The sequence below is a fragment of the Sander vitreus genome, chromosome 21 (assembly GCF_031162955.1).
Source record: "Sander vitreus isolate 19-12246 chromosome 21, sanVit1, whole genome shotgun sequence".
Taxonomy (NCBI): Eukaryota; Metazoa; Chordata; class Actinopteri; order Perciformes; family Percidae; genus Sander; species Sander vitreus.
In genome coordinates, this window is record NC_135875.1 from 12,293,054 (window position 1) to 12,306,762 (window position 13,709).

General features: G+C 40.9%; 1 protein-coding gene across 1 annotated transcript; it reads left to right on the plus strand.

The window, feature by feature from the left end:
- The first annotated feature begins 441 nt into the window (after positions 1 to 441).
- Positions 442 to 13,646, plus strand: tdrd1 (tudor domain containing 1). The gene is made up of 25 exons (XM_078279177.1): positions 442 to 601; positions 795 to 817; positions 908 to 968; positions 2,641 to 2,755; positions 2,891 to 2,957; positions 3,067 to 3,147; positions 3,251 to 3,430; positions 3,551 to 3,694; positions 3,840 to 4,005; positions 4,158 to 4,241; positions 4,613 to 4,789; positions 4,873 to 4,980; positions 6,005 to 6,175; positions 6,611 to 6,880; positions 7,172 to 7,303; positions 7,571 to 7,678; positions 7,831 to 7,995; positions 8,108 to 8,458; positions 8,552 to 8,668; positions 8,746 to 8,874; positions 11,645 to 11,812; positions 11,915 to 12,334; positions 12,658 to 12,723; positions 12,859 to 12,902; positions 13,101 to 13,646. Exons 1-25 carry the CDS (start codon positions 442 to 444, stop codon positions 13,170 to 13,172), a joined length of 3,579 nt encoding a protein of 1,192 aa, XP_078135303.1. The 3' UTR covers positions 13,173 to 13,646.
- The last annotated feature ends 63 nt before the right edge of the window (positions 13,647 to 13,709 follow it).

A 13,709-nucleotide genomic window follows, 5' to 3' on the forward strand; every position in this document is an offset into this window, starting at 1 on the left:
AATTACGGTAATTTCATTTTGTCCTTGACCTATCCGCAAATGAGGCTACTGCGCATGTGCAACACACTTTACCTCTACCACCAACACGTGCACTCAGGTAAAATAGTCAGTCTGCAATATTAAACCATAAAGTACAGATATATTTATTTGTTTTGGTTTATTTATTCAGTTGTCTCGTAATATAACATTATTTAAGTATGTTGTTGTAAGTTTTGTATTTGTCGCCGTTTGCTTTGGCTTGCTAACTTTAGTTAACGTTAACTTAGCCAGCTAATATCAATCACCGTGAAGTGTAATATTAAATCGTTAGCTGCTTCGGCGCTGATTAGCTAGCTAAGAATGCAGTACTTTTTATTTGTAAAACGACATTTTGTGCACTTTTCAATATATTTCAATTAACTCTGACTATACATAATATTTATAACATTCACAGCTGCCGCCATGTACCGCTCATTTTCTCCAAACCTGGTTCGACCTAACCAGCCCTTGAGGAAACCATCATCAACCCCCGTGGCTCTTATTACCGCATTGCCTTCTCCAAGACATCCAACCATGCCCAACGCAACACCTGTGCGCCCCGCGTCAGGCGCCATTGGAGACGGTAAATCAATGCCATCATTCGCTGATCGTTCATTACCGGACACACCTGCCTGGCATACCTGTTTTCTTACAATACGAATAGTAACTAAACAGCAATACAATGTTAATCCTAGAACATGGCAATATTATTAGCCACTACCCCAGACCTTAGCTACATTTCACCATGTTCATTCCTCCTCTTTTATTTTTTGCAGGAATCAGCAGGGATCAATCAGCAGTGTGTAACAAACTTGCAGTTATTCATAATTGGAAAACCAATGTGTTCTGCTGAACATTGCCATTTTTTAAGTATTTTCTGTCTTCATAGGTGTTAGGATCCATACCACCAGCGCTGACTGTATACTTCTGCAACTTCTGTGGTCAGCAAGGTAATATTGTCTCCATTAAAGTCGCACAACTCCACGTGAAGGGCATATGTAAAGTTTCTGCAGCCTTGCACCATGGAGTGCCAACAGTATACAAGTGTTTATCCACCTGCCATTAAATAACTGATGAGAATCAGCCTGAGAGGCAAATTCTGAAACATTTACATTATGATTATTAATGAGCAAATTCACATCAAATGTATAGTTTAGGTTTTTTTGCATTACCAAAACTGGTCCCACATCAGAGTGGCTTTGCTAAGATACAGTTTTGGAGCGTTCCATTCTCCAAAAAAATCATACTTTATAAAATTAACACATTATAGACTCATGGAGGACATAATGCTGACTAGCTGTTAAGATTATCTTCAGATCATGTGTGTTATATTACCTATGGCAAAATGTTTTCTGGTGAAAGGCATATTGATGATGATAACATGCAAATGTGAAGGCAAATCAATTGCAATATTTAAGACCCTGTTAGATAAATAAACATTTATGAAAGTGAAAATATAAAAAAGCTCATGGAGTGTGCCATGCCTTTTTATGTAATGATTTTAAACTAGTACAGTGTCCGTTCAAAATATGCCTGTTTGGAACGGGCCGTTGCTTGGCCTGTGGTATTGCTACTTGTAGCATTCTTCAGAACCAAATTGTACTCCAAAATTACTCACAGAAGGACCCCAAACCACTTAATATGCAACTCCACTGTATAGCCTACTACTGACTTACAGTGTACTTATACATCAGATAAAGACATTGTACTACTACCTTCACCTGACAGAGAACGTTGCAGGTTCAGAATGTAATCACAAAATATCATAATTAAAATGAGGAGTAATTAGACATTTGCCTCATGGATTCATGGCGGTGCGCTATCCATCCGGCCCGTTATGAGAGCTAATCAGCACCTATCTGCGTCAATCAACCACCAGAACCGGTCCGAATACAGAGACAAACTCACATTCAGCCGGACTCCGGACTGTGTGTGGAGAGGGAGAGAGAGGGAGAGCGAGACAGAGGGGGCGGAAGAAAACGTGGAAGGCAATGCAAATAAAGAGGGTTTTTGTTCAACTACATTTTAGTGTTGTCTTTATCGTCAACAATATTGCATGCTGATATCGCCACAGTTGGCGTTTAATGACGGTGGTGCTGTGTCGTCTAGTCATTATCATTAACACATTTAATACTTTGGCAGAGGTGTTCATTTCCAAGCAGCCTTAGTGGCTTGATGGTTAACGTTGAAGAATAGATTTATTCTTGTCAGTTGTATTTTGCCGACGGTAATGTTATTTGCAGTCCACTTAATTAACAGACCCAGGGTGAGTCTGATGAAAACGGCTGTCTTTGCCTGGTCAGCTCCAATATAGTCTCGCATTTACAGCTCACAGCAACTTAATACGATATAGTGTCTGGCTTTTGTTTGATATTTAGTGTTGGCAAAATTACTTTTTATTGAGTTTCCTCTTAGCGAAATGCTGTAAATGAATTTAAGCTGGGCTTTTATTGTGAAGGGTAGACACGGAAGAGCCAGTGTTATGGTACGCCTTTTTTTTCTCTCAACCTTTTTCATCATGATGTTCCTGTCAGCTATCCGCTCGTGCTCCTGGAAAATGAAGAAAAGTTTGCTTGGCCATCATGTAATGTTGGAAGCAGTAAAAGTGTATTCACTTGACAGGAAATTTTCGGTGCAAGCGCTGCAAGAAGACTCCTTACTGCTCTGTGGCGTGTCAGACAGAAGACTGGAAGGCACACAGACACATGTGCAAGTCCATTGATCTAGAACCTGAAAAGTAAGATGCATAGACCCTGACTACCATTAACTGTCAGCTGTGATGATATTTAATGCCAACAAAAAACAATCATTGTGATTCACCAGTCAAGAGTTCAATAGATAAAATGCGCTCACTTGTTTCTTTTAATTTAAGAGAGACAACTAAGGAAACAACAGCTTCGCTGGTGACAGGAGACGGAGCCGGCCCGGTTGAGTCTAAGGTAATTGCAGTAAAAAGTCGAGCTTAACATTTAAAAGTTTGAAATAACGCAATGTAAAGCATTTGTGGTCAATGTTTTGTCATCTATGTTTAACCTCTGTTTATTGAAGCACGGTGATGCTTCCAGCCTCCAGAGGGTCTATTTCAAGGACTTGCATATAACTAAAATCATTAAGGGAACAGACATCCAGGTACAACATTCCCAGTTTGCCTCAACTGTAAAGACTGATCTAGCCAACGTTATTTAATACGAACACGCAATGTCTTTTTGTTGTAATTGTGTGTGGCTTTTAGGCATCTGTTGTAGAGTTCTACAGCCCTGGCAGGTTTTTTCTCGTTGCCCAAAGTCCTGAGTTGCTGGAAGCTCTGCAGTACATCAGCACAGAGCTTCAGAAAACTAACAGCTGCCCATCAATGAGGACATATGTACCACATGTTGGTGAGGTTTGCGCGGTTCAGTTCTCCTGTGATCTGGTGAGCAGAGGCCTTCTCAAGCAATTTGATAAGAGACACATGTTTTAATATGCACATTGGCTCAGTTCTTGACTGTGCACTGTGACACACACTGTGTGTTTGCTTTTATTTTGTGTTTAGAACTGGTACCGAGGCCTGGTCAAGACTTTAGCTGCTGACCAGAAGACGGCTAATATCCTTTACATTGACTTTGGCAATGAAGAGGATGTACCTGTGGATAGGATCAAGCCCCTGGCTGCTAATATCCAGCCATTTTGTCCATGCGTGAGTGCATATTCACACCACTCAACTTATTTTGTTTATTTTTTTAAGCATGGTAATGCTAACACACTCCCACTACATAACATTCACGCTGACAGTTTGCAGTGTCTTGCATGATGACGCTAGCACTTGCATCTATTACTTCCAGGCAATGGAGTGCCATATCGCTGGGGTGGTCCCAGTGACTGGCAACTGGTCAGGCGAGTGCCGTATATCAGTGAAACAGCTGTTGGCCGGCAAGATTGTGACTGTTAGACTGGTGGAATCACTAGAAAATGGCCACATCCATGCTGTGGATATCCTGCTTTCCATGGGTATGTTATCTTGAGTTGGGAATGCTGAAAAACATGTTTATGATGGGAAATGTGTCATTTGTGATAGGAATACGATCCTTGTATCCTTTTATACAGATAAAGGATTTGCCGATGTTTAAAGCCATAAAGACAATTCTCTACCTGTCTTTTAGGAAAGAAGTTGAGCACATTCCTCCTTGAGCACGGTTATGCAGCAGAGGAAACAGTCAACGAAACACCAACTCAGCAAGAAATAAGTAAGCCATATGTACTCAACCATCCCATCTGAAATCAGACTGCAGACCACGGCTGTGACAAAACAGTTTGCTGAAATATGTATTACACAGGTGCCTGTTTTCAGGTATTGAAAGTCATGAAGGTAATTTCATTTATATCCAAAGATTTTACAGGAACCCTGGCAACACGTAATGGGATTTTTCAGCATCTGATTTGTTGCATTGCAACCAATATTTAGAGCAATGCAAGATATCAAGATATCTATATATATATATATATATATATATATATATATATATGTATGTATATATATATATATATATATATGTGTGTGTGTGTGTGTATCTTGCATTGTACAATATTTTTTATATATATTTCTTTTTTTCCTCAGATGCCATGGTAAGTGCATCCTTGGATAACTTCAGGCGTCTCTCCGATGGGAAGGATGACAACACATGGGCTCAGCCACCAGAGCCACTGACACTGTCAGTAGGTGACTCCTTCTCTGTTGTGGTTACTCATCTTCAGTCACCCAATGAAATTATCGTACAGAAGGTGGAGAACGCTGGTAAGTAGCTTTTCATCTGGTACACGCAACTGAAACCTCTGGACTTTGACATGTATCTTTAACTTGAGAGCTCTGGTTTACAGGAGTGATTCAGGAGTTGCAGCTGAAGCTGAGGGAACACTGCTGCCAGGCCCCAGCCCCCCAGAACTTCAGGCCAGCCCCCAGCACAGTTTGCTGTGCCCAGTTCTCAGGTACAACACATACGGGCATATTGAGAATATATCACCCTTTAACACATTCCAGTATGTGACAGTTGGGTTATTGAGAATATGCGCAATTGATTATGCCATTTACTAAAGTAAAACTGTGAGTAAAACCTAACAAGTGAATACATGACGCACAAAAAGGATTAGTGCATTTCTTTTTATAAATGTGTTTTCATGATTTGTAAATGCCTCAGGTTTGAAAGGTGCTCCAACTGACCAATTCAGATTCTGTGTGTATACATTTCTACATTCAGCTTTAAAACATGGTGTCATACACTAGGGCTGCACAATTAATAAAATTTATTCACGATTTTGGCTTCCCACGATCAAATTCACGTGATCGAGCGATATTTAAAGTGCTTCATTCCGTTTATAAAGTTTTTTTTCTGTCCCCAAAGCTCCGTAAACCACTCTCTGATCACGTGCCTCCATGAGCCAATCAGAGTTGTTCCCTACACCGCGCAGCTTAGTTTAGATGTAGACAGTCACAGAGGACAGAGTAACGTGAGGAAAATTCCACAACAGATAGCAGTTTACCAGTAAACGCAACATTTTGTCCCGTCTGTGTTGTTTTTCAGACAACAGCAGTGACCAGTGCTAGTTTGAGTCTTTTAGCTCATAGCTTTAGCGGCAGACTGTTGTACGTCCCGCTGTTGGAATCCTCTACGGTGAAATACAGTCACACTACACCGTTTAACTGTCAGCATTTTAGCCATGTTTAATCCAGTTACTACTGTAGCTACTGGTAGGTTAACGTTAGCTGCTGTGTAACGTGGTATTAGTGTTAACTAGCGTGACATGCAGCATGTGACAATAAAATTTGTTTTGGTTAAAATCAATAAATAATCGTGAAAATGAATCGTGATCAAAAATATTGATCAAAATAATTGTGATTATCATTTTGGCCATAATTGTGCAGCCCTATCATACAGTATAATATCAAATGAGTTTATTTTTGTTGACCTGCATTGTGAACCTAATCTAGCTCTGACCTCTGTGTTTCTTCTAGAGGACAAGCAGTGGTACAGGGCGAAAATTCTGGCTTATTCATCAGAGGAACGCGTCTGTGTCGGCTACCTTGATTTTGGCAACTCTGAGGAGGTGGATTTAGGCTACCTGCAGCCTATCAGCACTTCACTACTGGCCCTGCCCATGCAGGCTATGGCTTGTGGTCTTGCAGGTAGTATATGTGCTGTAAAGCAAACTTTACCAAAGTGTGTTTGACGGATCTGCTTTGAGTCACAGGGCTGAATATTCTTTAATTGTTTTCCGCTGCTTTATTTTGTAGCGTCACCCAACTTTTCAAAAGAAAGCTACTCAGAAAACGCTTTACCTTATTGGTTATGTAGGACAGTATGTTACCAGGAGGTTGCCTTGCTTTCACTCTATAGTGTATAAAATAACTTCTTCTATTTAGGTACCTGAAAAATGTAGTTGTAATCTCAGATAGTTGAAAATGCCTTGCCCTATACATTCCTTTTATTAGAGCAAATCTAGCCCTAATGCCCATGAAACTATTAACTTTACAATAAACCTTTGAAAACGCACATCTGTGTCTTTCTGAAAAGCGTTGTCTCACATCCTCTCAAGCGTCTGTCGTTGGGCTCCATTCCAGGGGTGCAGCCTGTTGGGGAGAGCTGGTCAGAGGACTGCCTGCTGGCCCTGCAGCGAAGGGTATCGAACCGAATACTGCGCCTTGAGATCCAGGGAGCACATGAGGGCAAAGCTTTGGTGGCCATGATTGATGAGGCCAGTGATCCTCAGGCCAATGTAGCCGAGCTGTTGATCTCTGCTGGTTTCGCTGCACCTGCTCCTTCTCCTGTTCCCACCAGCAGTGACCAGCAGGCTGACGAGACAGCAACTGCTCCTGGGGAACCACATGGTGGTAAGTGACTAACATTAAATGATGAAAATTATATCTAAAACATAGCGGGGGAGAAAATTCTCAAATCGAAGCAGTGATTGACCCTTTTGGGTGTTTAACAATGACAATGACTGCCTCTACCTTTTCAGGATATTGTATGTTAGGGTAATGTTAGTTTAACTGAAATTTCACAAATGTACCTACCATAGTCTTAATTAGAGAATTTCATGACTAACTTTATATTTTTTTCTTTAAAATACATTGTTCAAGTGGGCAGATAGTAAGGCCTAAATCTTATGTAATGCTTTTCAGTGCCGGCCCCAGCCTGTGAGCCTCTGGTGTGGTCTTGTAGTGAGCTTCCTTGTGACGGCCAGACAGTGGCACTGCTAGCCAGTGTTGTGGAGAACCCTCAAGAGTTTTACTGCCGCATCAACAATCCCACAGGTATAGTTGTTTCTTTTGCCTAGATTCATTATTCTAATTATTTTAAGTATTTATTTAATTCTTTACACTTCCAGAATAATGCAAGTAACTTGAAAAGCTATGGGAAACACTGCAGTGTGTATATTATAGGTTCTATTGTTTTTTTTATATTGTTTTTTATAATTTGTTATTATTGATTTATATTAATACGGTTATGGTAATTTCAGATGTCCAGATAAGACTTGAATTTTCTATTTTAATACTTTTATTGTGACATGTGTTTGTCAGATCATCAGCGGCTGATAGAGCTCGGGGCTAAGTTGAAACAGCATTGTGTGGCAGAGGGCTCACCTTTTGTGCCCAAAGTGGGGGAGCCCTGTTGTGCCATGTTTCCAGGTGAGATTATTTAACATACCGCTGGTTGTTATGAACACTGTTGACACATGGAACTGTTTCCTAACAGCCTTGATCAGATGACATTCAGGATTATTTGTTTTCTCCTTGTTTTGGGGGATTTAGTTCTACATAATGTGCTTTTTGCTCCCCAGGTGATAAAGAGTGGTATCGGGCTATGGTAAACAAGCTGTCTGAAGACGTGTCTGTAAACTTCGTGGACTATGGTTATAGCATGAAAGTGGAAAAGGACCACATTCGATCCATTACACCCCGACTCCTGAATCTACCCTTCCAGGCAATTCGCTGCTGGCTCACAGGTGTGTGTGTGTGTGTGTGTGTGTGTGTGTGTGTGTGTGTGTGTGTGTGTAAAAAGGGGCATTCAACTTTGTAACATTATGCGTCTTACAAAGTGTGTATGTTTGGAATCAGGTGTGGAGCCCCTGGGATCAGAGTGGAGCAGTGAAGCCCTGCTGTGGTTCCAGAGTCTGGTGGATGGCAAGCAGCTCTCTGCACGTGTCCTTTGTGCCACTGAACAAGGCTATGGTGTGGAGCTAGAGAGCAAAGGGCAGAATGTGGCAGCTGCCCTCATTTCTGCGCAACTAGCCAAAGTTCCTGGAGCGGTTCCCAAAGACACACATGCAACCACAGGCTCTGAACACAAACACCAAGAGAACATACAGGAAAATGAAAACAGCCAAATGCATGTGCAAGCCTCTGACCAGACAGAAATCAGTTCCAAAAAGATACCAACAGAGGGTCAATCTGCAGTGCCATCAGAAGGTCAGCTAGAATAGAGGTGTTCTTAACATGAAATGCAATGGTTTATGTTTTTAAGGTGCCCGGTTGAAATTGTGTGTTGTAATCTTGTTTCAGCCCCATCTTTTCCAGTGGACTGGAAGACAGTGGAGCTGCCTCTCCACGACACCTTTCAGCCTTGCATTGCAGCTGTCACTAGTCCTTCCCTCTTCTACCTGCTCGTTCCTAGCCAGGGTCAGAACACTCGGTTTGCACAAATGGTGAAAATGTGATACTCCTTCCTGTTGTAATTTCTGTGTGTTCTTGTGCAGTGGACCAGCAGAAGCTTCAGGAGGTGATGATGGAGCTGGTTGCCTATTGCAGCAACATTCGTGCTTCTTTATCCTCCACTGTCCTGAGCAGACCAGTTCCTGGGGCTGCCTGCTGTGCCCAGTTTTCTGGTGAGGAACACTTAATATTCCATAAATACATTCTGTACATCATAAAAGAATAGGTCCAGAGATGAACTTGAATTTGTGGTCCTTCTATCACAATGCCAGATAGACATAAAGTGTATGTCCAAACTGTAACACACACTGCTATAGCATGCAGCTCTTCTTAAAGCAACAACGTACATTGTTAGTCCTAGCCTCTATCCCCTTCGCTGCTCATTTCCCCCCACCAAAACTTGACGTGTTGTGTAGACTTAACTGGCATCTGTAAAACCATCAAAGCTTTTGAAGAGGCAGGTAGCGAACAGTAACAAGGAAACGGACAATAGATGCGAAGCTCTCTGCACTACTGTAGACGCGACTTGAGTGAGTGAGCAAGACTAGTTCAGTGTTTGTGAGCGTTGCCATGACCCTTAAAACCACTAGCTGTCAGACAGGTAATTACAAGTGAGTAACTGTGAGCAAGCTTCTGAATTCATGGTGCTTAACATCTTAACGTGATTTTAAGTGACATTTTTACAATGGATAACAAAAAGGTTAGTAAATGCAACTTCAAATCTAGCCATGCATAATATAAAAAATCATATTGATATATCTAGACTTTTGGTAAACACTATTTTTTGCTTTTTATGCTAAAACAACATAATCTTATTTGAGAAATTGTATGTGACAAAAGATTACAATTGAGTTTTGATAGGTGGATTAGTCAACATCCTGGTTTATAAGGAAATTGCATCCAGAGTTTGATAGATACTGTCAGCAGGGGAAAGCCCCATCGCTCAGGCAGTATCATTCCCACACATCGTTTGATTACAGGCCAAGAGACCGTATGAGGACACACCAGCTGATCCATCATTCACTCAGGAAACACAGACACAATCTGCCACCATGAATTCCCTTCTCTCATTCTTACATCCAGTTTTTATGTTCGCTCTCTGTTCTTGAGACCCCACCTGCAGTTGTTGCCCCTGCAGACCTAAGCTGGTAATTTGGTGTCTGCTAGTAGATATAATTACACAGCGTGTGTGCTGCAGAGCGTAGGAGCGGCTCCTCTCTAAACACAGTATGCAAGGAGGAGACTATAGCGTGGCATACATTCCACAGCTCGGTTAACAACAGGGTCCATTTTAATGGAGTTTTCAGTGCTGTCTGTAGGTTTGTAGCTGGTAAAGGCTCATCTATTTTTAAGGGCAGCTTTGTAGGTAAAGTCATATTTGTAATCTCTTAAAGGGTTGATTCAAGGCTATTTGAATCTGAACTTAAGACATTTTATGCATGTTGTTGACTTTAGACATTGCCTCTAAATCAGGGGTCTCAAACTCAAATGAGCTGGGGGCCACTGCTGCCAACGTCATCTGATTGGAGGGCCACGTCAGTGTTCAAGAATAATACAAAAAAAGAACGGATATTTCTGAAAATGCAGGTTGTTTTTTTTTTAAATACTGTAACACAAAACCGCAAACAAAGTGCAAGTCTTTTTAATCTTTTTAGACACCTGTGCTAGCAACCTTAGCTTAAAAATAAAATAATGATAAATTAAATGTTAATACAAATTATAAAAACAAAGCATAAAAACAGGTATGTGTGTGATTCACACCAAAGTGCTTTATTTCTTGCCAGATACTTCAAAAGTTGAATCACGTTTGCTCTAATGGACGTTGCAGTTGAAACTGAGTACAGCTTCAAGATGGGCATCTGTAAGCCTTGATCTGTACTTGTTTTGGTAAAGTTCATTGTTGAGAACAATTTCTCACACACATATGTACTTCCCTGTGCCTCTCTGAATTTAGCTTTTAGTTCACTGTTGCACTGCAAGTCAATAAGTTCATTTTGCAAAACACTGGGGACACTCTCCACATCAGCTGAGAAGGGGTATGCAAATAGCTGAAAGGTGTCCGGTGTACTTTCTTTTTTAAAAGTCAGAAAAAGGTTCATCAAACTCTCGCTGCAGGTTTTCAATAGCAGAGACATATTCATCACCACTGAAAGCTTTGCCCTCTTCCACCAAAGATCTGCATGCAGTGAAATGACAGAGGTTTGCTGCAGACAGTTGAGTTTTCCACAAACTCAGTTTTGTGGCGAAAGCTTTCACACACTCATAGACTGTTGTGATGAGCTGACCAGGGCCCTGCAGCTTTTGGTTCAGGATGTTTAGTTCTTGTGTTATGTCCACAAGGAATGCCAAATCCATTATCCATTTTGGATCATCAAGCTCTGGAATATCCAGCCTGCCATTTTCCATGAATCTCTTCACTTCAGCTCTTAACTCGACATACTTTCCCTCCTCGTCGTCGTCTTTGTGTCGTGAACTTCGTGTTGTTCCACACCTGCGATTATTTTGCATTTTCAAAATGAGTGTTTTATTTTTAATGAAATTGTTTTTTGGGTTGTTTTTTTTTAAAATCTAAAATGAAATGTTTTTATTATCTAAAAATGTATCTTAATTATTGTGGGGGTAAAAAAAAAAAAAACCCTCAAGGGCCGAATGACATTATTATTTTAACATCGAGTCGCGGGCCGGAACTGGGCCGGAAGTGGCCCACGGGCCAGGAGTTTAAGACCCCTGCTCTAAATGAATAGAAAATATGTATTCTTATTTAGCCCATTGCGTAGATACATGAATACACAAACCGATCACGGCAGTAAAATACACAAACAAATTGTGGAGGTTGTGACATGAAGGTAAACAGATATCCCTGTCAAAAGCTAATGAGCATCTGTTGGTGCTCACAAAACTGCCAATAAATGGAGTTAAAAACCCTGAACTTTTTTTTTTCAGCTGACAATAACTGGTACCGTGCGGTGGTCCTGGAGGTCGGTGACAATGAGATGAGTGTCATCTATGCAGATTACGGGAACAGTGAGAAGGTGCCATTCTCCCGTATCTTGCCCATCACCAAGCACCTGCTGCAGCTCCCCTTTCAGATCACTCGCTGCACCCTCACTGGTAAGACAAAGGGGACGTTATTTCTGTTCTCTGAAATTATTTTAAAGTTTCAAACAAGTGTTATTTGTAAACCCCCCCCCCGCCTTTGTCCTCCGTTTCTAGGTAAGGATCACTTCCCTGCAGAGTTGCCAGAGGAAGTGCTGCAGATGTTTCAAAGCCAGCTGTTGAATGGTGTCCTCGCCACTGTCCAGTCCTTCAATGGCTCTGTTAACGTGCTCTCACTCACTCTGCCCACTGAGAGGGGCGGGGGGCACCTCACCACCATGATCTTGGATGCGCTACAGGACCAGGCCAATAGTAATCCTTGCTCATCCACCACCCAGAATGCTGACCAAACTGACAGCAGCACATCTACTGCCAGCGCTACAGCTGTACATGACTGCCCCCCCCAGCCCATGGTCATACCTGAAACCCAAAAGGGGCTGAAACATACAACTGCTACCACCGGCCTAACCATAATCCCAGAGCGGGAACCCCAGACTCCCCAGCAGAAGAAAAACACCTCTGCTGTGTCAGTCAATGGTTTGTTTTTTATATTTTGTTGCTTGTCTTTACATGCATTATAAATTCAACAAAATATCCTAGCTAACCCAGTATTTTTTATATTCACAATTTGTGGTATGCATCATATTGCTTTACTTTAAGTGCTTAATTAGATTCAAAATACTGGAAAGAAGTGCAGCAAGTAATGATTATTTAAATCATTGGTTTAATCTATTCATTTTTACTGATTAATCATTGAATCTTCATAAAAGAATCTAATGAAGAACTATCCATAATGGCTTACGAGTTATGGTAAGTCCTGAAACCAAGCAGCATTTGTACTGATATCTTGCTTTTTTCAGAAGATCCCGTTCAGGAGATAATTGCGCAAATGGAACCTCCAGGCAAAATTGATACCAAAACTAACGGTATGTATGCTTTAAAACGAGAACAATGATCTGCGACTGCTTAAACTTAAAATGTTTTAAAACTTTTTATCAGACTTTCGTTCTACGATTAGTTAGATGGTATAGCATTGACTTGGCTTTCTGTTTGAATCCCAGATCCTCAGGCTTCTGGCTGCTGCTGTCTGAACCTGACGACTAAGGTCAAAGCTGGCTTCACTGTTTTTGGAAAGCATCTTTGAACTTTCATTTTATAGAGCATTGTTTTTTAGTTTAAGCTAGGAGTTAATGGCCAACTTTGACTTACATTGTTATGTCATACATGTTAAGAAATGGCTTAAACAGTTGAAATTTGAAGTGCAAGTGCAAATGGATAACATGGTTATTGTTACCTTTCACAGATTGACCACCTGGAACAGTTGGTGCAGCTGCAGCTTTCTCTCATCAAGCAGTTAGTGGGACAGACAAAATAAGATTTACCAATTACATAACTTTATAGTCTTGTTTGCCAACTTGTTAAAACCAAGCATGTTGTTTATTCTTCCAGCCCTGTTTATTTAGAACAGGTTAACTCTGAATGTGGTCTCCAGACGCAGCCACACAGTTTGTCATTTTAATTTTGTCACCTTAATGCCATCCAGCTTTTAATTTTGCTTTCTAGCTTTAATGTTGTGTCCTTATCCATGACTTTTAGGTTTTTAACCTGTGGTTAAATTCCAGTGACTTTTATTTAATATTTCTGGAGGTTTTCATAAAAAAAACACTTTAGGTTTGTGTAAGTTGGCAGAAAACTGTATTCAATTATCCATGTGTGTTTGTGTCTCCTGTAAGTGTGCTGTTGCATGCTGTGCTGCCATCTGTTCCTTTGTTCAGTCCTAATCACCTGTTCAGGTGGGATGTCCAGCCTGATTGATTTATGTTTGACATGTTTCAGTTTTTACATAAAGGTTCTATGATTAACAATGATTTCATTTGTGATGTTTTTGAGGGAATTTCTTTGGACATTTTTG